At 39.5% G+C, this 26,132-nt stretch overlaps 1 protein-coding gene across 1 annotated transcript; it reads right to left on the bottom strand.

Annotated features, from left to right (window-relative positions):
• Window positions 1-639: 639 nt before the first annotated feature.
• On the bottom strand, window positions 640-25,913 carry CEP152 (centrosomal protein 152). The gene is made up of 27 exons (XM_075276200.1): window positions 25,808-25,913; window positions 23,749-23,855; window positions 23,617-23,677; window positions 23,187-23,528; window positions 21,047-21,215; window positions 20,826-20,966; window positions 20,239-20,378; window positions 19,770-19,970; window positions 18,200-18,347; window positions 17,176-17,267; window positions 16,875-17,029; window positions 15,254-15,464; window positions 15,016-15,138; window positions 14,735-14,865; window positions 14,050-14,178; window positions 13,804-13,939; window positions 12,829-13,008; window positions 10,925-11,173; window positions 9,405-9,536; window positions 8,559-9,179; window positions 8,348-8,477; window positions 7,226-7,402; window positions 5,534-5,624; window positions 5,204-5,307; window positions 3,958-4,114; window positions 2,971-3,074; window positions 640-1,487 (listed from the first exon to the last, which is right to left on the bottom strand). Exons 1-27 carry the CDS (start codon window positions 25,895-25,897, stop codon window positions 640-642), a joined length of 5,169 nt encoding a protein of 1,722 aa, XP_075132301.1. The 5' UTR covers window positions 25,898-25,913.
• Window positions 25,914-26,132: the final 219 nt, after the last annotated feature.

Genomic DNA, 26,132 nt, shown 5'->3' with positions numbered 1-26,132 from the left:
AAGCGCTGCGGGAAAAACCGCTGCAGGAACGCATTGCGGTTCTTCCCACAGCGCTTTAAACAGAAGGTTTGTGAAGTTTTCCTGTGCAGACTGTTACAATTATATCTACAGGGAAGCCGCTGGCGTTTCCGTATATATAATTGACATGCTGCGATTTCCAAAACTGCGCCCATTTCGGAAATCGCAGGGTGTTCGCACTGTGGATTTTACTGCAACGTGAGCATGGGATTTGCAAGAATCCCATCCACTTTGCAGTTACTGCCATGATTTTTCCCGCAGCGTTTCTGCAGCAGGCAAATCGCAGCGTTTCCGACCCGTGGGGCCCCGGTCTAATACCAGAATATTATCAGCCTGATTTCTACATGTTAATAAAAAAAAATAAAAAAAAGACTAAAATAATAATAAAAATGATCTTTATTTAAATAACATAATTATGTAAAAACCAGGAACGCATACAAAAATAAGTCTTTACACAAACATACATATACAAAAATAGAATACATAAAAGGCACAAGACTATATACAAGAGCCAAAAAAAAATAAATATGTCAATTCAATCTGTAGCAAGGATTCAGTCTGCATAGCTAAAACAAGATTCGGTCAAGTTGCAGATGCCTTCGGAGTGCAGATTAAAACTATCTAAATAGGCATGGGACTGTCAAAGCCACTGTCTTGCTGAGGGGATGCAAAATCCAGCAATAATTTCCGTGAAGGTAGTTGGCTGCCTCGACCTACATCGGAGTATGGCTTCGATTCAACAGCTGTAGGCGGGTGACCCACAACTTTACTAGGATGTTGTGTACCAGGAGTCTGGTCTCTCTTCTTTGCAATGTGTGCAGAGAGATTCTGACCTTCATATCTGCTGCCAAAGGTATCATGACTTCCCTCCACAAAGGAAAATAAACCTGCTGCTGAAGAATTCCCAGGAGTTTTCAGATTTTGAGACTGTGCCTTCACATTGGTTAAAGAGTTTTGCGTACTCTGTGTCATAAAGAGACTTTTACTATTCAAAGAGCTCCGGTCGTTGCTCCCATTTTCATCTCGAACAGGAGTTTCTTGGAGTTCAAACTTCCTCCTGTCTGATCTGGAATTTAGATTCCCATGGCACAAGCGATCTTTGGGTCCATGTTGCTCACTTTGTTTACGGAGTACAACCTGTATGGATTCTGTATTAGCATTTGGCATATTAAAAGAACGACCATCATCCAAAGGTGTGCTCATAGATCGCCCAGCATGCAATGGTGTAAGCTTATGGTCGACGCAGTCCATTGTAAATTGCTTTGACGCATCAATGTTCATAGCAGTGGCATCTTCAAGGCCAGGGAATCTGCCCCCATCCAGCTTCTCCTTCATATGTCTCCTGATCAGCTCATCCAGGGTCTTTTGTTCAGTACTGGGATCAGTTGATCTGTTACTTGAACAGCTTAGAACATTCTTCATTGGCTTAATATCTTCAGGCTCAGTTTCATCTTGGCTCACTCCTAACCCTAATTAAAGATTGAGAAGATATATGAAAATCTGAATCATTCCATTGCAATATCCAAAGATTTACAGTGTGATGTCAGAACCGCTACAGTCATCTGTCAAATGATGTTTACACAGATTAATTGAAGGCATGTGGCAATAGGGGGCGCAGATATGGAAAAGGTGCAGCGTATCTGCTAATGCAAGTTCATGGAAAACAGTGCATCTTCTAGTAAGTCAGGAACCTACACAATAGGGCTGGGTGAGTTTAACAAAAAATAAAAATCAGATTTTTCTCGAGTTTACGCCAATTTTTAATTGTAATCTCTATTTTATGGTTTTTAAAAAAAAAAAAAAAAAAAAAAATACTGTAGAAGTTTAGTGAGTTGTCACCGGGAGGAGATGGATTTGTTTGATGCAGTTTCTTCGTCTTACCATTCACTTATTGACTACAGTGAACAAACTGTCAATCATAGTTGGTAGTGGGAGGAGAAAGCCTGCAAAGACTATATCATTGGCTCTAAAGGCTGTGGGCTACCGCTCTGGGGTAGGGTCCGTGGTGGGATTTAATTGGTGCCATGTGGTAATGCTGCATCTCACAGTTCTCCATTTTAACCCCTTACTACCACAGGTGTTTTGTTTTTTGGGGGGGTTTTTAGAGGTGAAATAGCAAAATAACTGCAATTCAAGCTCTTTTTTCCCCAACTATGACTTTCAGCATATGGAATAAAATCAGCTTATATTTTTTCTAGTCTGGGTATTTTGTGACACAGGGCTGCTTAACGTGTTTTTATTTATTTTCACTTATTTTACAACCCTTTTCACATCTGACCACAGAGATGGCAGAGATCACACGGCTATAGTGCCTGCTCAGCTCCTGGATGGACGCCATATTTGAAGTCCCACCATCTGCTGTACTATTACCATGCACGTCTGGAAAAATCAAATGAGACAATTCTGGTAAAAAATATAAAGTCACAAACCCTCAGGGCCCATGTGAAGTCACATGTTAAAACTGCACAAGCCCACTACTGAAAAGAACTATATATACGAGTATACGAGCTCACTAGATTTAAGAGAGAATATCTTAGGCTCTGTTCACACTACAATTTTTCACTTAGAAGTAAAGTTGCCAGGATGATAGCTGGCCTTGGCAATAGTTCTGCATGCCCAATGTCCACTCGAGCAGGTGACTACCATAACAATTCCCAATTCCTTTAGTCTTCTCTTGTTAAATAAAGATTTGCAACACTGACAACCTCTTTCATGTTCAATATCAGAACTGACTATATATCTGTGCTCAGACATTGGCTAGGGTGGCAGTCCAGTCACCTACTATAAAAAAACAAGCACCTTCACCCTGTGTCACCCTATTTGTTCAGAAATTGTAAGCTGTCTCTCCTGATATGTGGATTGTTCATTAGTCAGTCATGAACTGTAACCTGCTTTGGAATATATTGACGCTATATTAAAAAAAAAAAAAAAAGTTATTAAATTTGTACTTACCAACACACAAGTTTCTGCTTTGTGTTTTTTGGGATATTGGAGTTTCTAAAACTTTTGCCATAGTTGCAAGCTTGCTCGCAGCGTTCATTATTTTCTTTTCGGCTCTAAGAAAACAGATGAGATACTATTTATAAAGCAAGGACATGAAATGTCAGTTACTTTTAGTTGTATAAGTATTTAACTGAAAACTAGTCAACTGAAAGTCCACAACAATAACACTGGGGTTTGCATTATATATACTAGTATTCAGATGAAAATGTGGTTGTGTTTGTCCAAACAAGCCACTGTAGCCAGTGACCAACTTTAAAGGGGTTTTCCCAGGATCGAGACCAGTATTCACATTACCGCTCAGTAGGACATAAGACAACTTATTTGAGATTAGCTGATTTATTGACATAAGCTGTCAGATTCAGGACTGCATGTACCTTTCTCCATAAACCTGTTACAACACAGCACCATTTTAGAAAGAACAACATGAGCATTGTCAACTCTAAGGGCTCGTTCACATCTGCGCCCGGTCTCCGTTCTGCAGGTTTCTGTTTCCTGCACAAAACAGAGGCAGGAGAATGAAACCTGCAGGACTCTTTCATACCCATTCATTTGAATGGGTTTCAAAGATGTCCGGCCGTGAGCGCCAAGGAGCGTTTTATGCTCTCCGCCGCGAAACAGTTTTTTTAAAATCGGACACAGAGTCGGACATGCAGTACTCCGTGTCCGGTTTTAAAAAGCCGGTTTCGCAGCGGAGAGCATAAAACACTCACCGGCGCTCACAGCCGGACCCGCTCTGACAGCTTTCCGTCTTCTGCATGCAGAAGTCGGAAAGCTCAGAACAGAGACCCGAACGCTAGTCTGAACCTAGTGTAAGAAATATTTGTTATATCCCCCATAAAAGTACATTCCCTCGTCTGATTTGTACACTGGCTGAATTTTCAATGAAAACATTTTGTAGGTTGCCATTTTAGGTTATAATAAGTGTGTGTCACTCACCCCTCATTCTTGCCATCATCCTTTAGTAACTGCTGCAGACAAGTCAAGTAATATTTGCGCATTTTCCTAGCAGTTTCCTGACGTTCTCTTAAAACTTCATTTTTCAACATTTCAGCTGCTCTTCCCTTACTTTCATGTATGTAGCGAAGCATGTCACCTGTTTGATTAAAGAATCGATAAAACGCTAGTGCATGGCCAAGACAAAGCAAAAATACAGGAATTGAAGTTAGCAAGACCAATAGTTACTGGTGAGTACATATATTTATTTATTTTTTTTGGTAGAGTTGGAAGGGACCTCAAGGGCCATCGGGTCCAACCCCCTGCGAGTGCAGGTCTTCCTAAATCATCCCAGCATATGTTTATCCAGATTCCGCTTGAAGATTTCCATTGATGGAGCGCCCACCACCTCCCGTGGCAGCCTATTCCACTCTCTCACTGCTGATCTCATCACATTTAGGCTAAATATCAACTTTTACAATGTCTTGCTGATTTTAGTGACTAGGTCATCGGTATCTAACTTGAGGAGATTCAACACCCAGCCCCTGCACAGATCAGCTGTTCCAGCATCCTCCGGGTGAAGGAAGTTGCTTGTGGATGGGCAGCAAGTCCAGCTTGTTGCTATTCAAGTAATAGGAATGTCTCAGAATCTCCATCCACAGTATAGTGGATGTTCCAGGGAACTTGAATAGAAGCAGCAGGGCAATCTTATAAAAATGGAAATCTATGAAACAACAACATACACATTATATATGTTGTGGGGAGGGGGAAAGGCTCAGTCATAGCAACAGCGGACCCAGACAGTCATAGAAAGACACAAAAAATTTAGATACAAACAGGTTTTACCCTGTACGTTTACTTTGCAAAAAAACTCAAAACAAAATAAGTCTTAACTTCAGGCAAAACAATAAAAGAAATCCTGCTCGTCTGAGCTACTAACTATACAGCAAAAAACGATCACAGGGCACAGTAACAGCAACAGTTCACATTGGTCTCTCACCAGTTTGCAGTGTTAGGACAGAACCCAGCTCCTTCTCTCTCCCCCTCAGGAACTGCGCAGGACTGAGGTCTTGGCAACCTTTTATAGACCTTTAATGAGCTAATGTATTACCTGAATTGTAGCATCACTTACCACACATACGTAAAGAATCTGGGTGAGCTATAGCAACCTTCCAGAATCTCACCTGTCACCTTTTAAAAATATGTTATAAAAGGTTTTGGTCACAAGAATTTTTGGTTCTTTACTCACTTTTTATTTTATCCACAGCTTTGATATACTGAGCTCGCATCTCTTCTAAAGCATTTCCTCTACAAAGAGCACAACCCTTTTCTGAGCCCTCATCTTGCTGAGTACTATGATGAAAAGAGCATAAATTAAGAGATATTATATTATAAAATGTACAGAACATCAGACAAAATGATATCTCTAAACATGCTAATGTAAATATCTAAACTATGATTTAACTGCTGTGCATTTCGCCACATAACCTAAATGATGTGAATGATAAGATGACATCTCAGAGTCCAGCCTCATATGTTGTACACTGTCCTCTACAACAAAAGCACTAAAGATCCTTACCTTTGTGAAGTTCTGTTACTTTTTATTTCTTGAAGGGTTTTATGCAGTTCAGCATTTTCTTGCCTTAGAGTCTGGGCAATAATTTCATTATCTGAAAATAAACAAACAAAAAAAAAACTTGTCAGGAATTACTTATGCACCGTTACACTGCAAGTGAATTGATCATACTGAATATAGTGTCTAATCTACAGGTCACATGTTATTGAGTTGCAGGATACAAGCGGAGGAGTAAGCAGCAAGTGGGAGATGATTTGGATGACACTGGAGTGACCTATAAGCTTTCACAACCAAAAAGTACTTTATTCACATCGGTACAGACCAGTCCTTCTCTATATATGTCCTTAATAGTCTTGGGGCTATTTCTGAGTTGGAAAGACAGTTGTGGAGTAGATTCTCCTCTACGTAATGTAAGCAGCCCACCAGCTGCGAAAACGGCTAACTACAGACAGTCTGTAAAGGAGAAGCTGCTACGAATGAATGATACAAATCATAAATAGGGTTATGTCTCGTATGCCCACATAGCAGGATATGATGAAAACTCAAATAAGACAACAGGTATGCTTTAAAAAGGACCTATCATTTCCTCTGACACTAGCAGTGTTATATACCACTAGGAAGCTGACAGCGTGCTGAATATGGCTTTGCAGGTATGTGACCCGGGGGAAGAGATATCAGTGATGTTATTTATGGAACCAATATCCCTACACTGTCAGAGGAATCAGCCTTACAGCTCAGAGCCATCGCTGGGGGGGTGAGAAACGCTTACCCCCCTCATCCTGATAGTACTAGACTATGTATAGAAGAGTACCTTATATACCCTTATGACCCCAATTAGCTCTGCTGTAATGCTGTTTTATATACATACACTCTGAAGCCAAAGGTGTCCTACTCCAGCTTCACTAAACAACCGTGCAGGTGCCAGGACTACAGACATTGGATAAGTATAAAGATTTTTTTTGTTGTTCCTGATCACTGGCCTGTCTGATGATCACAGCTTTTATACAATACACAAAATGCTAGATTGTCAGCAGTACATCTTCCTATGGAAACACAGCAACATGCTTCTGACAAATGCAAGGGATACATGTATCCTTAATCACAGCACTATGCATGACTCAAGTGAAATGCATTACCACCATCTTGTGGATCTGTGGAATATGGATTCCAAACACTGATGTGTACGTGTGTCTTTAATTTAGAACTTAAAATTAGCATGTATAACTTTAGGACCTAAAACGAAACACATCCAGACTCCACTTGGATTAAATCTTCTGAGGAAGATATTTGTAAGTCTAATATTTTCCGGATCACTTTACAGTTTACTACAGTAATCTTTTTCACAAAAATAGGAGTGATAAGGTCACAACTTTTTTCTTTTTTCAGGGGTTTATAAGGTTAACATTAACTGATCTATAAAACATGAGATAGTTTGACGTCCAGGCAGATCAGTTCTACCCATATAGATAGAATACTGGCTTATATTATTAATATGTTTAGTACATAGAGGACTGAATACATGGTATACAAATATAGCACACTCTCAGTATGTGACATGGTAGAACAGTATTTTGTACTTTAAGCGCTACATTTGTTTATTAATTATTTTCAAAAGTATACGTGGTTGTTAAAATTTCAATGGCCCCCAAATCTGCAGTCTTCAGCTTCCACAGACAGAGTGTAGGCGATACTCACTTTTAAACTGCTCTGCTTTTAGTTTCTGGTCTTTCACGGCTTGCTGAAGATGGCGACATGCTTTATCCAGTTTGCTTCTAAGCTCTTGAGAGTCCTTCTTGTATTTCTCAAGTTGCTGCAAGCAGTTTTCACAGCAACATAAAGCAGGGTTATCACCTTTCCATGTCAGCTGGTCATCTGCAAGAGGGAAATTCAAAGTAACAATTTAGAAATATTCTTACTTTCTCAAAGATGTCTTCATGCAATGTAAGCAGCCAAGCCCTTGCGAGGGTCCTCAGGGAAAGAATGTTTGTAGTCTGGGCAGAAAGACGGCAAGATGATGTTCTTGCTAATGTGGCAAGAAGAAACCACCTAGAGATGGAGGTCCCACAGGAGAATGGTAGGGTGGAGCACAGTGCACCACTCGTTGCAGGAAGGTCTTCACCTGAGGCTGGAAGACCAGGGCTGACAGAGAAGGAGGAGAAGAACTTCCGTGAGTAGCTGTTCATGATCAACTCTCCGACCCAGGTGTCGTATTGTCTAAGCGGCCACAAGAAAATGGCTGCAGACATGTGTGGTTGGCTCTGCCCGAAGCCCAATGACAGAGCCAACTGCGCATGCCTAGGATTTTGAAGACCAGCACCGGAAGAGGACGTGGCAAAGAGGCGTTCCAGAAGAAGATGAGGCGGCACTGGAGATTTTTCAAGCAGCATTGGGGAACGCAGTGCTGCGAGAAAAATCATTTGCATACCGCAGAAAACTGGGAATATCACCAGAACAGCGGTGTGGAGAAGACTTCTAAAGGTAGGATAAGAATAGCCTTTCTTAAGGCTATTCCAAAGTGTTAATATTAAAAAATGGGATTCTTATGATATAATCCCTTTAAGATCAGAAAGAGACAGGTCCTGCTTTGTTAGGTCTACTAAACAGGACCATCTGGATGATGTAGGTTTTAGAGTGAGTGCACAGCCTGCCAGAGGATGTGCTCGATTTAAGAGGAATGTGGTTTGTCAAAAATTAGGCGCATCCTTCAGAAGTGCAGAGACAAAACAGAAGGGTTGATAATCCGTCCCATATTTCTAAAAACATAGGTGCAAGTTTGTGTCAGAAGGTTCAAAAAGGTAAAGAAAAAAAAATATATACCATTTGCTTGCTTCTCAGAAAGGTTCTTTCTGTAATATTTGGGCCCACCATCTGCATTCCTAATAGAAGATCGGTCCTGTGTACTCGTAGAGACTTTTAATTCACGATTTGCTAAATTTTCGTCAGATTTCTGAAACACAAAGTAAGACCTAATAGGTATAGCAGCCAAGCATTTATTCTTCACATACCAACAAAAGTGACAAATTGTTACCTGCATCCACTCAGATTTTGCATTAATAATGGCCTTATAAGTAATGCTCTTGACAGACTTCTGTAAGCAAGATCGTAGCTTATCCAAGAACTGGGTATCTAAATTGGATGATGTATATGAGAACAGATCTAGAACACGTTTTTCAAGCAGTTCATCGTGAATGCCAGACAAAAGTCTCTCTATTTCAGATAAAATCTCTGCATCGTGATCTTGGAGTTTCCGAGATTCTTCACTAACCCGTTGCTTGAGCTGCTGGTTAAACATTTCTGTCAATTCAGTCGCCTTCTGAGAGACCTGATCATTTTTTTGCTTTTCAAAGTCAGCCTTTGCAGTGGAGAGAACTTCAGCGATCTTCATCCTATGCTCGTTCAAAAATGTGCGGTAATCCTTTTCATTTTGGGCCTGGATTTGATGAATTTCCTCTTGCCGCTCTTTGTTCCATAAAGCACGCGCTTCTCCAAGTTGGACTTTCATCTGGGCCTCAAACTCCTCATTCTTTCGCTCCAACCCCCTTTTCAGTGAGGCAATTTGCTCCTCCAATTCTTTTTCTTTCTTGCTGTGGTCAACTTTTCCAGCTCCTAACTTCCAGTTTTCTTCAGCTGCAGCAACAGCATCGGATATCTGCAAAATAAATATTTATAAGCTGCAAGATAGCGAAGGCCAAGAAGTATCATTACTTATAGCCAAGATGGTTCTCAGTAATAGTCTTCTAAAGCCTAAATAAATCCTTCCTGTTGTGGGGCCTATTACACAGAAAAGGGAGCATCACAAAAACAACATTTTCCTTATATCTTATCGTCGACAAAACATTTACAAAATAGCATGTATGTAGTGGTCTATACTCACCTGCTTCTTTACATCAGCATCATGGAGTCTCTCCCACTTTTCTCTCTCAAGCCTCAAGTTTGCTTTGTATTCTGATAAACTGGTAAGCTCTTCTAACCACCTAGTGTGAGCTTTTGTTACAGCCAATTCCACCTGTCAAACCAAAAAAGAGTCACAAAACAAGCCAATAAGAATTTGCACACAAAAAGAAACCTTTATGTCCCAGAAAACCCCTTCAAAATGAAAGACATTTTAAGAGTGGAGAGTCGTTTTTAAATCCCCTAACATGGCAACAAGTGCCCCATATTTTCACGGATAGAGAGCACTCTAGCTCCAATAAAATGGATGGCTCATCTATATATGTTTTACGCATTAAAACCAGATAGTGATACATTATTATGAGGGCTGCCATTTCACCTGTTCACAACGTTTATAGATAGGCTTTATAGCAGCCACAGGGACCACACGCAGCATGACCTATTGGGGAAAATTCATCAGTTCCTCTATGCCAGTTTTCCATACAGGGATTATATTGAGGCACGCATTTTGTGCATGGCCCTTTCTTGAGCCAAATGTGCTATACAACCCCATTCTGTGCCTCACTCGCGACATTGTGCCAAGATGCTTCAGCACAACCGATTTATTAGGTTATCTAGGTTAGTTTCTAAGAGATGTTCACACTACTGTTGGATGTCCTACTGATAGGGTCTAATAAAATGAAAAAAAAAACAAAAAAAACCCAACACAATAAAACAAAAAAGGACGCTTATGATAATGGACATTAACATTAATGGATCAGTTAGTGTCAGTTAACATCCGTTTGTATACCCAGGCATCAAAACTAACTGTGCTGGTTGCTCAGGAAAGGTGGGGTCTAGAGAGAAAACTCTAACTGTACTGGAATCAGTAAAACAGCGCCTAGTAACAATTGATAAGAACTTGAATTGGTGGAGGTGGCGAAAGGTGCTCTTTAAATAATGGACAGAAAAATTATATCACTAGTCAGGTTACGCTGAGTTCACACCTGTGCCTTGGTCTCCGTTCTCAGGTTTCCATCTTCTGCAAGCAGAAGACGGAAACCTGTCAGACCGTGTACGGCCGTGAGTGCCGGTGAGCGTTTTGTGCTCTCTGCGGCGAAACCGTTTTTTTTTAAACCAGACACAGTCCTGCATGTCCAACTTTTTGTCCGGCTAAAAAAAAACAAAAAAAAAAAAAAAAAAAAAAAAAAACGCTTTTGCTGCGGAAAGCATAAAACACTCACGGGCGCTCACAGCCGGACACTTTTCAAACCCATTCATTTGAATGGGTTTGAAAAATGCCTGCAGGTTTCCGTCTCCTGCCCAGTTTCGGGCATTAAACGGAAACCTGTAAGCGGAGACCCCGGGCGCAGATGTGAACGAGCTCTTACCTGAATTCTCGGCAGTTATTCTACTCCAGATACTGCCTGGCAATCCATGTATGATTCAATCGAGAGAGTAGTCCTACCCAAAAGTCTTCGAAGAGCTGACAAATTACTGTGTGAAGGTTTTGAAGCAACTAACCTGTTTGGAAATATCTTCCCGGTGCTTTTTTTCTAGATCTATCTGGACTTCCTGCACAGCATTCTGAAGTTGTAGTTTTAGTCCATCTGTAGGCTCGGGTTCAGATGTAGATTGTGTGGTGCTAGTTTCCTCTGTCTGTATTGAATGATCTTCTAAATTCTGCAGTGACTTAGCTTTGGCATCTTGAACTGCTCTATCTAGTCTCTGCCTCCATTGGTGCTCTAGATCTTGAATTCTTAATTCTGTTTTCTGTCAAGAAGGAAACAAGTTAATCAGTTAAGTACTCTCAAAACTTCCAGCAAGTAAATTGTACTAACACTTCAGCAAAGTAAGTTATCACTACTATGAAGATTACAACCACATTGTGCCCATTTACTATTGCCATCCATGAAGAGAAGGTAAAACATCTATAATATTATCCAACTAGGCTGTGTTTAAACGTTGTAATGTAAAAACACAGATAAAACCCTACCAGCATGCAGTGACCAGAGACTGCATGACTCTGAAGGTAAAGCAAGATATTCTCCTTTAAAATAGTGTAGTCATTGGCCATTGCATGTAGAAATACAGCTCCCATATATACAGAAAACAAATTTAGAGAATGAATGCTCAACTACCTGATGTAGTAACTTGCATTTTGGGAAGTGTATTCCTTATACCACAAACTTTACAAAAAGTTTATGCAAGAAAAACTAAAGCAGCCCATACACACTTTCTGTGAATTGGCAGAACCCACTGAAATTCGTGTTCATCTAATGTGTTTTTTTGGTTTTTTTTTGATGGTGGGGAAGATAAAGAATGGGCAGTGTTGAATTTCAGCTGCTTGATCTTTTGTTTTTTTCTCTTTTTTTTCCTAAATTTACAAACGTGTATAGATGATGCAATGTGGCTGTTAGGTGCTTGTGACTCAGCACTCCATTCATTTTATGAGTTCAATACAGAGAGAAAGTGAAAAAAATGGATATATTAATGTACATCTGGAATTGTAACCATGTAAAGTGCACCAAAACTAAACAGGGCTCCATTTGCTAAAACCTCAATTCGAAAAAAGCTGAGTAACATGTAATGACTTAGAATTATCATACAACTACACACATCACAGTTTTTCAGATTGGTGAACGTCTCACCACCTTTGTTTCTGAGAGACTCTGCTTCTCCAACTTGCTCATTTTATGCACAGTCATGTGACTTGGTTGAAAACTGACCAGCGGTTTTTCATAAGTACCACTTACTTTTTTAGCCCTTTATAAACCCTATCCCAACTTTTTGATGAGTTTCTGAAAAGTGAAAAATGTGTAAGTTCAAACTTCTTATATGTGTTCTATTATAAATAAACTATGGTTATACAAGATTCCCAAATCATGGAAATCTTCTTGTTTTCTTTACATTTTACACAGCATATCAACTTACTTTGGGCTTTCTATAAATCATTATAATGTCCTTAAAAACATAATTTAATAATTCTGAATAACTATTAGTCTCATTATCACAGAATCAGCAAGTACCGTCTGAAAGGAAAACTAGGCAAAAACTAAAAAAACACTGGGGCCACACGGTGGCTCAGTGGTTAGCACTGCAGCCTTGCAGCGCTGGAGCCCTGGTGTTCAAATCCCGCCAAGGGCATAAAACCATCTGCAAGGAGTTTGTATGTTCTCCCAGTGTTTGCATGGATTTCCATCCTGTATTCCAAAGACATACTGATAGGGGAAAAATGTACATTGTGAGCTCTATGTGGTGCTCACAATCTACATTAAAAAAAAGAGAAAAAAAACCAAAAACTAAAAAACACTGTGCTATGCTGTATGCTTATGTTCTGAAACTCAGCGGACTGTTTTTCAGGATTTCACCCTATAAATACAGATATGCAAATGTGGTCTAATTAGAATGGTAAATTGTCTCGATACCTTCTCGTTTTCCTTTATCCAGCTGTCTTTCTCTAGTGCCAATTGTTCCTTCGTTGTGCATTCTCTTTCTTTCTCCAACTGAGCCTTCGCATCAGATAACGATAACTGGTGTTTCAACTCTAGCTCCGTTTTTAAATTTTGCAAAGACTTTTCTGTGTCGTGTGTCACTTTTTCTCTCCACTTGCAAAAAACAAACGACTAAATGAATGAACAAAACTTTGGTCCTATGGCTATTTTAGTGCATGTTCAGGCAATCATCTAAATCAACAGAGCCACTAAATTTAGATACTTACAGGAAGGGTTTACATAGGAGTCAATGTTTAAAACCCCCCCATCTATTAAAGCGATAAGATGTTATGAATAGAGACGAGCGAACACTATTCAAATAGCACGCTCTCATAGAAATGAATGGAAGCGGCTGGCACGCAGACTTTGCCGGCAGCCAGCCGCTTAACCCCCCACGTGCCGGCTACGTCCATTCATTTCTATGGGAGCATGCTATTCGAAACGGCTGTTTCGAATAGTGTTCGCTCATCTCTAGTTATGAACACTGAACAGGGGATTAGTGCTGAGAGCCCAAACGCTGGTTTCTTCAGTGATCAGGCCATGCACACTAGAGCTACACTCATGAAGATGCTTTAGGGGGACTTTTGGTCCCCATTCTACTGATCACTGGGGGAACTGGTGTTCGGGACCCCAGCGACTAGACACTTATTCCCTATCCACAGGACAAAGGTTGAGTGTCCATAACAGCACAACCCATTTAATGTCTTAATTAACATCTCCTAAACACAAGGAGTCTGGGACAACTCTAACATTAAACACTATGTAAAACAGATGCCCTTCAGTTTGGAAACCATCTGCATCTGAGTTCAGTGGTTCTGTTGAATAGGTAACCAAAACATGATCTGACCTAAACAGATGACCAGAACTTGATATATAATTTTATTATATTAACAGAAAAAATTCCAGTACCTTTTCTTCACTCAGCTGAAATTCTTTCTTTATGCTGGCTCGGATACTATCTTCTAAGGTATCTTTCTCTTTACAGACTGCTATATAACATTCCTGCACGGCGGACATTTCATTAGTCAATTCACTGATATGAGATCTGCAATGTATCAAAAAAAATTGTTAACATTAAGTTCTGGTGTAAAACTAAGATAGTGTGCGTTTACTTAACCAACATTTGTTATATGAAAGGAAATTAAACCATCTTACTGTAAATTAGCTATTTTAGTCTCATAAGCCTGACATAGCGTTTCCTTTTCAGCTTCAAATTTCTCACTCAACTCCATTCTTATATGGTTCTTCATGTCTTCATAATGCTGTGAATAAGTGCGCTCACACCTGGGAAGAACAAGGGGCCATTATCTGACAGTCATGCTAAATATCTGTACATTGTCCATGATGTACACTGTTCATTTAGTGAAGAAAGGGATTTCAAGCTCTGTCTTCAGTATTTGGCTTTTGCTGCAAAGTTTTCATATATTTAAATTTTATATCTAAAGCACTGGACCCTCAACTAGGGGAACATAGGGAGTTAAGATGGCCATACACATTAGATGAACTTCAGCTGAACCTGCTAAAACCAGCTGTCCAACTAATGTGTATGTTGATGTCCCAACACTCACAAATGCAAAGGCAAATGCTGGAGGAAAAAATGGTCAGACATGTTGGTTCCAACATGCCGGAGGTGCAGTGGCTTATTACCCTCTCTATACTAAAAGCACATGCACACTTGACCAAGACAAGCATGCAAGTGTATGGGGATGGAGGAGAGCTGTGTTTCAGCAGCTACAGTATCTAAGATGTATTTTGAGAAACTAGGACATTTTAATCCAAGATAGATCGATGCCCTCAAAGTAGGACAGATAAGCACAAGACACCAAGATTCTGTTGGCACCTTTCAATAGATTCCTTCTTATCTTTATCAAAGTCTTCAAGCATTTGTCTCATTTCACTGCAGAGTTGCTGGTTCGCAGACTTCACCTTTTCCTCATTTGTGGTAAGTTCTTGGATATGCAGTAAATGTTTCTATAAAAAACAAATAGAAACAATAGCTTAGCTGCAGTCATAATTGAATGTCACTGAGATAAAGAATAATACATTTGATATTGTGTTAGATTTAACAGACTACTACTATTAAAAGTGTGTGAATATATAAATTCATATCATCTATTCTACCTCAATTTCTTGCTGCATCTGCTGCTTTTCCAATTGAAGTCTTTGAATCTCCTGGTCTATATCAGCTCCTGGTCTACAAGTAGATGTCGAATCCAACACACTATCAGAGTTACTTGAAGCGGCCTATCCTCCAAAAAAGAAAGTTTCATTAAAAGAAGGCTCTTTGTATACAAGTATACATATCCTGCTAGAGCCAGACATAATGCACAAGGACCACAGTACTGCAGTAGGTCCTCACCTTGTAGTCCTTAGCCTCTTTTTCCGCATTTTCAAGCAGCTTTTTCAGTTCCTCGGTTTTTGACTGATATCCTTTCAGATCTGACTGTAGCTGAACAATCTGTTGCCGTTTTGCTTTGTTACTGTTCAAGGAGCGTTCAAGCTCTGCCTTCAGCTCCATAATAATTTCATCAGATGAAAGATCTTTCCTATGACCATTAGTAAGCATCATCCTACGCACGAGAAAAAATAAATAAATATCAAAATACTGAAAAACAATATATTTCATGCTTATTCCCCTATTTTCTTGTTGCATAACATCTTATGCATTTTCCAAATATGTGCACCAAAAACTGAATAGACCTGACCAATAGGACAGAGAACTGTGTTTTCAACCCTACATGACATATAGTACATGTCACACAGCATGCATCAACCAGACAAATGGATTTCTCTTACTGGTGACCCGTCCACAGGATAGTTCATCAGAATGTCATCTGTGAGTCGTACAACATCCAGATCCCACACAGATCAGCTATTCAAGTAATAGACAAAATAGAAAAAATTATCGTCCGGCAATCAAATACTTAAAATGTAACTTTTACTTCATTGATATAAAAAGCTATGACTAAGGGACTCAACACCATGTCCTGAAACGTGTAAGCTGTTCCTCTTTTTTTCTTGCTCCTGAAACATGTTTATGTTTTTTATATCAATGAAGTAAAAGTTACATTTTAAGTATTTGATTGCCGGACGATAATTTTTTCTATTTTGTCTGTTGTTGGCCCTTACAGTCTGGGGTTGTCCGTTGCAGTCATTGCATATATACATGCAGTCAGATGTAGCGGTTTTTCCTTTTGATTTTTTTTATTCAAGTAATAGGGACAATGCATAGCGGTATTTGAGAGCAAATTGCAGCACCACTTGAATTACTCGAATAGAAGGAGCATGCACTTGCTCCCCATCCACTGCGCCAGCTTTGGACCATTGGACCACCATAGATCACAAACTGATCTATACTGTCAATAATTTTTCAGCATGAAACCTGAATTTGGTGCATATCCCAGGTTGAGTTAACATTTCCTCAGGGCAGGTTCACACCAGTGCCCAGTCTCCACTTTAGGTAATCTGGCCAGTTTCCATCTTCTGCCCGAGAAACTGGACAGGGGACAGAAATCCGGCAGTCAGTTTTCAAACCCATTCACTTGAATGGGTTTGCAAAGTGTTCACCCATGAGCGTCTTTTGCCTCTCCGTGGCGAAACCGTTTTTTTTTGTTTTTTTTCAACCGGACACAAAGTCAGACATGTAGGACTTTGTGTCCATTTAAAAAAAAAAAACACGCTCCTGAGCCTTATGGGGTGTGTTAGAAGGGAAGTGTTGCTCATGAAAACTCCTGGTAAAGGTCCACACTATGTAAAACCCCCTTTGCTCTAAGTGAACTGCAGAACAAGGAGATTATTGCTAAAGGTAAAAATAAAATAAAAAGCAACAAACAGCAATGTCTCCAGGAAAACGATGTATGATTTGTAAGTTCTATCAAAAACTCAGGTCCCCTTTAATTGGAGAAGTCATGCCTTTACTAGAAACAATAGATAAATACTAAACCACTCTTAAAACAGAATTTTTTAACAAAGGAAATTACCTGTTAAATCGTGATTTCTGCCAATTAACTTTCTTAATGCCTAGATCTACGTATGAGTCAGATAGTTCTTGTTCCTCTTCGCCACTGATAAAAACTCCCATTTTGGCTGCAGACTCATACATGGTAATTTGCTCTTTTAATTCATTTATCTCTGCCTGAATTAAAAAATGCATTACGTGTCAAGTTGACATAAATATGTGACAAACAAAACGATAATGTCAACCTATTAAGTAGGATTAAAAGACTTTATAACACATTATATTGAGAGAAAAAGACAAAACCATGACAAATCCACACTGACCTGCAATGCCTTGTTCATACCATCGCATATTAGCTTTGAAGACTGAACCTGTTGAAGCTGCATCCGTAACTGTGTAGTCTCATGAATTGCTCCTTTACAGAAATAAATAAATAAAATATATAGGTGTAAAGTAACAAATAAAAAAATAGATAGATAGATATATCTATCCCACATTATATAAATATTAAAAAGTATAACATTTAATGAACATGTAACTGCATTTGCGATAATTACTTCATTAACTGCATTATCTAGACTTAGTAATAAATAGCATTATCTAGAAAAAAATAAAAGCTTAAATGTCTGGACGTTACCAAATCAGAAAGCTTCCTCCGAAAACAGACAGACAGACATACCAAGATATGCCTGTCTCTTCTAACTGTACCTTATACTAAAAGGAGTCAAGTTTGCTGTCGTAAGTAGATAAAGATACTAAACTGCACTGAGCACTAATTTTCTTATTTGAGATCAGAATCTTGTATTTACAAACTGTATAAGGCCTGGTTCACATCTGCGTTCAGTATTTCATTCAGGGAGTCCACTTGGGGACTCCCCACAATGGAATAGTGAACACATTAACAAGCAGTAAGCAATGAAAGCACACGGACCCCATAGACTATAATGGGGTTCGTGTGTTTTCCAAGTGGTGTCCGCACGAGTCATGCGGAAAGGAATATAGTTCTTGAAGTAATTTTTTTCTCCACATGTCATGCGGACACCGCTTGGAAAACACACGGACCCCATTATAGTGTATGGGGTCTGTGTGCTTTCATTGCTCGCCGCTTTTTAATGTGTTCGGTATTCCATTCAGGGGGTCCCCAAGCAGACTTCCCGAATGGAATACCGATGTGAACCAGACCTAAACTGTTATGATTTTGAGTAGTGTTAAATATGTTACAGAGCATTAAAGTAGCTCCCACCAGAATATTTACTTTTCTGACTCATGTACTCAAATGTAAAATGATGTAAATTATATCCTTGAGTCAAATGGAAATGTCTGGGAGGTGTAAAGGCGGTTCCCTACCTGTATGCAAGAGATTAGCACACTGCTTTTGACATTCTTCTAGGCTCCTTGTCAGTCGGTTTATGATCTCAGTTTTCTCCATTTTAATTTCTTCTTGGTTTCTTTCTGATAGTTTCACTTGTTGCTCCAGACGACTACATATTTCCTTCTATTAAAAAAATAGAAGTTAAGAAAAAACATGAACAATAATTGGTCAATAAGCCATGCATAAACTAAAAGTACAAGCAAATATAAGAAACTTGTAATGTATCTTATCAGTGAAAAATGCCCTTTTCTCCACTTATCAGGCCCCTTGTCTCCTTCAAAATTGCTCCCTCACCATTTATTCTTTGCTAAATCTATTCTGGGGATATGAGACAGACATCTCAAATACTTGTTTTAGACATTTATGGGAGAGGGGGGCACAAAGAAGCAGAAAAACATACACTGACAAGCTGTTGCAGCTAATAGTAATTGTTTTACAGTCTCACAGCTACTATATTCCAAGTTTAATTGCACAGTAGTGTTGCATAATCATGCTACTGCAATTTCTCTGGAGAAAATCGGGACAGTGCACAGAAAGTAGAGGAAATTCTGCTACCCTGTGCATGTAGATCATAGCAACTAGTTTCCATCCGCTAGTTCAGGGAAACAGGTTTAGAGATAGAATGTGCAGAAGTGAAAACAAACCATCTAAAACAACAGGCATGAATTAAGCATATAGTAAGTACCGTATATACTCGAGTATAAGCCGACCCGAATAAAAGCCGACCCCCCTAATTTTACCACAAAAAACTGGGAAAACTTATTGACTCGAGTATAAGCCTAGGGGGGGAAATGCAGCAGCTACTGGAAAATTTTAAAAATTGAAATGGTCAGTGTTTTTGGGTGCTGGGGAAGGGGAGGGGGTGTTTTGGTTGTGTCTGTCCCTTCCCTTCCTTTTTTTCCCCCCACTTGGAATTCAGCCTGGCTGAACATAGGGTATCTGCAGTGCTCCTATTAACCCCTTCCTGATGGAACAGGAGCACTGCAGATACCCTATATTCAGTAGATCGGGCACTCTCAGACACAGGGATACCTAATGTGTATGTGTTTCACAGTAATTTTCTACTTTTCTATGTATTCTAGGGAAAGGAGCGATTTAGATTTTTTTTTTTTTTTGCATCTTTTTATGGGAGATTATATACATTAATATTGTGGCTGGTCATAGACCCACCCTCCAAAAAAAAAAAATAAAAAAAAAAATAAATAATTTTTTTTTTTTTTTGCTGACTCGAGTATAAGCCGAGGGGGGCTTTTTCAGCACAAAAACTGGGCTGAAAAATTCGGCTTATACTCGAGTATATACGGTATATGGTAATATTAATATTCAGAAAAAAAACCCATCTAGGCATCAATCCACTTGAAAAAGGCATTTGAGAACTCTTGCGACACAGGTCACTTACTGCAGCTGTTTCCTCCATAGAAGTGAGCTGCACAGTGACAATTGTACATATCCACAGCCTTTAGCCAGAGACAAATACTTTCAGAATGACCTGTGTAGCTACATGAAAATTTTCCTTGGTTGTCATTGAACGCTCATGGATCATACCTGATCTGTGAGTGCAGCATTAACCTCATCCAGCTTCTGCTGCAGGGAAAGCAATTGCTCCTCATTCTTCTTTTTAAGCATGGATACTACAGCTTCATGTTGTTCCCTAGCTCTGTGAATCGAATCAGAACGTCGCAGGTCCATTACTTGCTGCTGCATACTATCCATTGCAAGCTTACAAACTTTCAGCTCCTTCCTTAACTGGAAAAGAATGGATGATGCAAAACCTTACAAGATTTTCTAATTGGGCTATAAAGACACACTAACACATACAGCCTCTTGCACCAATATGACAGATGGACGTAACGAATGCACCTTATAAGACATCATAATTCTAAACACTTCTAGTGTGTCTCACAAACTAGTGTGACTCTTTTCACATGTAGTCACACTCAAATATGTGGACAGATTAATGACAAGATCTACTAACTTCAGCGCACGCACAAACACGCATACCTTACCTACTTACCTGCTCATTGTTCGTATTTAGACCATTAACTGTGTTCTCCAGAGCCGCTATCTGGCCTCGTAACTGAAGTTCTACTTCTTTAGTATTCTGAACCAAGTTCTGCGATTCTTGAAGACTCAATGCCACTCCATCCTTTTCATCTTAATATTACAGAAGTTTTAAGAAGCATTTATGAGATCATAAAACATTTTATAGGTGAACTTTCCATTAATAAATATGCCCATTGTCCAAGATGGTGTATTTGGAAAGCAATTTGCTGTCAATTTTTTTTAGAATCTAACAACAGCAACAAGGTCTTATCTGTCAATAATGATATTTACTGCTTAATAGCGGCTATAAGGGTTGGCTACACCATTTCTCCCACCTCATCTGACCTTGGTTGTGGAGAGAGGCTGTTGCCAGCTGAGCAAGATACTTTGAGAGGCAACCATCAAGGTCTGTCAAGTATTGAGCATGTGTCCTATTCTAAGTAATAGGACTTGCTTGGCTTTGGACACAGCAGCATCTCCCCATTCCAGATTAGATGTTAAATGGGGGCTAGCCCAGACAAAGACTACTATATCATCTTGTGCAGAGAATATACATACCTTTCACTATGGTCAGTTGATGAGTGAGGTATCTTAATTGTCGCTCACTTTCCTCCAGCTTAGCATTTAATTCTTCTAGCTGCCTCCCTCTTGCCTTGTAAAGAACTTGTAGTTGTATAAATTGCATATTATTCGATGTACCTAAAAAGTGTGAGATGTCATTCCCACGGTTCAGAAAAATCAAACTGTCTCTTTACTAGAAAACTACTAGTCTGCCTTACACTCTCCAGTGTCCAGAAACTCTCTCTGGAGATCCCCATAATTGTCCTCTCTTCTTATAGGATCATGGTCAGCTACATCTTTTCTCATAGCATTTAGTTGGTATGGATTATATTTTAGTTGGATGGTTTCTGAAACTTGATGGACATTTCCTTCTGATGCGGGAAATATCTATTAAAATAGAAAAAAAAAGTTAAATATACATAATCTGAAGAAGTATGTTATTTCACTATAATATTAAAATGCAACACAGATAATCATTGACAGTAACCACTCATCACACCAGAGGAAAAGATATTCCATGTTCATGAATTAAACCCATCCCTCTCACTAATACTGTACAGTAATATGATCATGCAAAAAGTAAAGTGACCTATGACAAACCTATATCTATTTCTTGTTGTACATCTATAGGATGTTACTATTCACTCTATAGTTTTGTATATTATTATTTTAATGATCAGTACCTAAACATTTCTTCCCATTTTCTGGACATGTTCCAACTATACCATATAGAGTAACATCCATTTTTCCAGACACAATCATGGAAAACTCCAGGCATAAATGGGTATAAAGAGCACTAGAGGTTGTGGTGCTAACTATATCAGCATGGACCACGATTTGGACACTGCAAGTCTGGAAGTCATCAAATGATGGGTATATATCAGTACATGATATATAAAGGGGCTCCCCATCCAGAGACCTATTGCATCATTTATAACCATTTTCAGCTATTAAACATTTATTATATTCTAGCCTGATTATAGTCATTTTTTGACCATCTTATCAAGTTAACCTGTTAAAAAAAAACAAAAACAAAAACACACCTTTGCCTACACTGCCACACAGTTTTCTCCTGTTTCAGTCTTGAACATGTGCAAGAGGTTTTCTAAGGAAAATGTAGTCAAAATGATCTGATATGCCACACTAGCCTAATCTGTCTCCTGCCAATCTCATTGCTACCTGGACAGGCAGAGATGGTCAATATTTCACTGCTGGAATAGGGGGTACAAACACCTGGTCAACAGCTGGACGGGAATAGGAAGTTACGCTAGGTTCACACCTGCGTTCTGGTTTCCGTTCTGTGCTTTCCGTCTTCTGCATGCCAGAAGACGGAAACCACAGACTAGGTCCGGCCGTGAGCGGCGGTGAGCGTTTTATGGTCTCCGCCGCGAAACCGGTTTTTTTAATCCGGACACAGAGTACTGAATGTCCGACTCTGTGTCCGGATTATAAAACCCGGTTTCGCGGCGGAGAGCATAAACCACTCACCGCCGCACAGCTCTCTCACCTATTCAAATGAATGGGTGAGAAAGACTCCTGCAGGTTTCCGTCTCCTGCTCCGTTTTATGCAGGAAACGGAAACCTGAAGTACGGAGTGCCGGGTGCAGATGTGAACGAGCCCTTATCAGTAAGGTTCTTATTAGAGATGAGTGAGTACTATTCGAATCGGCAGTCTCAAATAGCACGCTCCCATAGGAATGAATGGGAGCGGCCGGCGCGCAGGGGGTTAAGTGGCAGGACACCGGCCCCAGCTGCGTCCATTCATTCCTATACTGCCGTTTCGAATAGTACTCGCTCATCTCTAGTTCTTATCTGTATTCCACTTAATTTTTTTTTTTATCAAAGCTTTTAAATGTTGGAGAAAGAATGTCATGTAGCTCTGCCCACCACCAATATCCAGAATAAAGAAACTGAAATAATATGACGTACAAGGTGCTTAAAGTCCATTAACAACACTCAGATTCCATAACTGGAAATCTGCCACTATAGTCTATGCAAAGTAAGTGCAAGAATATTAGGTCTTGTGTATAAAAAAAAAAGAGAACAAAAGAACAGCATAAGCTTCTTTGTTGTACATAGTAAACAGTCTTGGAACATCAGGTATTTCTTAAACTGCTTGGAAAAAACTAATGCTTTACTATGATTGATTTGTTGCTATGAGCAATGATATAATATTTCTGTTAATTTTGATAAATGGAGCTTATTCTGACACATCTATAGTTTTTATAGATTGGCAGAAGTTAAACTCATGGGTTTTACCAATGTCATCTTCACGCAGACACGTGAAGATTACTATTAGATTGATGTGGCTCTAAAACACTATTGAAAGATTAAGTCGTAACACTTTCAATGACATACCTGAAACTGTTCATGTTTTGGCTCTTGAAAGCCCTCACCCATCTGATGTCCGCTATTGGTATAAGGCTGAAAGTCCTCTGGAAGATGATACAATTCACTTGTTGAACAATGGTCAGGTCCATCATAATGACTGTCACTGTGAAAGCTTCCTACATTAGACTCATCATTTGCAGCCTCTTTGGGATAACTGTATTTTTTATGGAAAATATTTTCTTCTTTATCTCTATTAAGAGTTCCCCACCCATTTGCCACTCTTTCTTCCACCTCTTGGCTTCTAGGTAGTCCATTTTGTACGCCCATATATTGGACAGGATTGGTTTGTTCACTATAACCATCTTGATACTGTTAGACAAAAACAGAAAAATCAGCAATAAGATAACTAAAGTTAAAAGGGGAAAAAAACATTAAAACCCATCTTGATGGCGCCTACTTTTTGATGATCAGACACTCCATCATTTTCCCAGCGATCCTTATGATCCCAGTGTGGATGCCTTGAAAAAGAAAAAGCCTGTCATTTTATTTCCAAATAAAACAATGTCAAAGCCAGTACGAGGCTACTTACTGTTCAGATAAGTCATGGTCACTGCAGTCACTGAAGTTTGGTTCTGAAGAGGAGCACAAGCTGTCATCCAGCATATCATGAGGAAGGTCTGTTAAAAGCTGCTGCAACTGTAGGGATAGACAGAAGTATTAATAAGACACCTTAGACTTCAAGGCCCTTAGGTCACTAATTTGTGTGCCCGTCTATTTCTACATTATATTTCGCACAGCCCAAGACTGGTTTCTATTTTTCCTTCCCCTTATCCCTTGTGCAAATTAAGCCCCTAAAACTACAGCACTACATACAGAAAATTCCATATAAATCTCTTTATCATTTGACATTGTGATCGCATTTTATCGCATTTCTACATTTTATCGTACTTGAGATAGAACGGTTTAAGGCTAAGGCCCCACACTGCGTAAACGCAGCTTTTTTTTGTTGCAGATTTTATGTAGTACGCTCATGTAAGTGGCCACAAAAAAATGGCCGTGGGCATACGCAGTCAGCTCTGCCCAAGTCCCGATGGCAGAGCCGACTGCGAATGCCTAGAAGTTTAAAGCCAGTGCTGGAAGAAGACACGGAGAGAGGCGTTCTAGACAAAGGTAGAGGCATCGCTGGAGAGTTCTCGCGCAGCATTGGGGATGCCCCCAGTGCTGTTTGAGTGTTGGGGACCACCCCCAGTGCTGCGAGAGAACTCTTTTGCATATAGAAGGAAACCAGGACTTCTACCGAACGGCGGAGCAGAGTAGACATCTAAAGGTAGGAGAAGAATAGCCATTTTTAAGGCTATTCCTATGTGTTAGGGAGAAAAAAAAATGGGATTCCAATGATTGGGTCCCTTTAACATGCAGCACGTTTCTCTCTGTAGAGTATGGATTCGATTTGTTGAAATCCCATCTACTTGGCTGCTACTCTGATTTGCAGTAAATTAACCGCGAGGGATCCTGCTGATGGCTAACCTTTTGCAAACTTGCAATGTGTAGCCCTCACATAGAGCTAATAGGCCTCTATAGGCTTCAGATAGCTCTAATAGTAATAACGTTGGCAACTACAAAAATTTCTCCAATAAATCTACTGTTTGTGAATATTCCTTTACCAAAGGCACACTGGGAAAACTGTCAAACCATTTGCAATTATTTCAGAAGATTATTTCATGAGGAGTTGTACAACTTCGCAGGCAGGGTACTGCCTCCGACTGTAGTAAAACCTCTTGCTCAGTATATGCTTATTCTATGTACGTAAACTCTTTTCATACGTACAGCACCATGAATTAATACAATAAAGGGGCATTCACACGGAGTAACGCCGGGCGTGTATCACAGCCGTACACGCCTGCGTTACGGCAGACTGCCGAACACTTCCCATTCACTTCAATGGGAGCGCTCGTAACAGTGGCGTTTACGAGCGCTCCCATTGAAGTGAATGGGAAGTGTTCGGCAGTCTGCCGTAACGCCGGTAAGTACGGCTGTGATACACGCCCGGCGTTACTCTGTGTGAATGCCCCCTAAAGGTGAGTTTACACTCGAATTTGCCTCAAAAAACGCATTCATTCAATGGAAGTCAGAAGCAAAAAGCAACATGATTTATTTTTAGGTCTATTTTCCACCTTGAAAAACCCATTGAAAAAATGCAATGTGTTTTTTTTTTTAATTTTCAAAAACCACTAGCTGGTTTTTTGTTTTTTTTTAAAGAAAGGTTTCCTGGACTAAAAAAAAAGAAAAAAAAGAAAGAAAAAAAAAGTGTCCTAATCCCTGAAGCAGATTATTTTCAACCTACGAAAGCCTCAGAGTGAACGTACCCTCGTGAGAAGGATAATAAAAATAAATAAATAAATACATTATAACCGGTTAGCCATACTTTACATGTGTATGAAATAGAAAGCAAACGAAGAACATTACACCTGATAACAGATGGCGTGAATAAATTAATCCCCAGGGAAGTTTTACAGAAAAGGTGTGTGATCCAGGGAATCAAGACTCATGTATTTCATTCTGTTCAGATTTAGCCTCTAATCCAGCCGTCTGAACAGACATCAGAGACAATAAAAGGTAGCACTCATAATAAGAAAGAACTTTCTCACCTCTTGTTCCCTGGCGTAATCCTCTTTATCATATTCCTCGTCGTCGTCATGTTGGGTCTGTAAGGCTCCACTATCAAAGTCTATAGACATTGTAGATTAATTGTGAGTTCTAAACTAAAAACCTACAAGAGAAAAGAAGAGACATAAATAGACAATGAAACACCGAGGTTAATATCACTGACATGTACACATAACCATCACTAACACTAGATTTATTTCAATGCCTGTCTTTGTATCCCCTGAACTGCAAATCATGCTGGTAGCAGGTATAGATTTCAGAGATTATTACCACCATTAAACTTGCGTAAATGACCATAAATCTAGA

This window comes from Leptodactylus fuscus, chromosome 5, assembly GCF_031893055.1.
Source record: "Leptodactylus fuscus isolate aLepFus1 chromosome 5, aLepFus1.hap2, whole genome shotgun sequence".
NCBI lineage: Eukaryota > Metazoa > Chordata > Amphibia > Anura > Leptodactylidae > Leptodactylus > Leptodactylus fuscus.
This window is presented reverse-complemented; position numbering and strand designations above follow the sequence as displayed.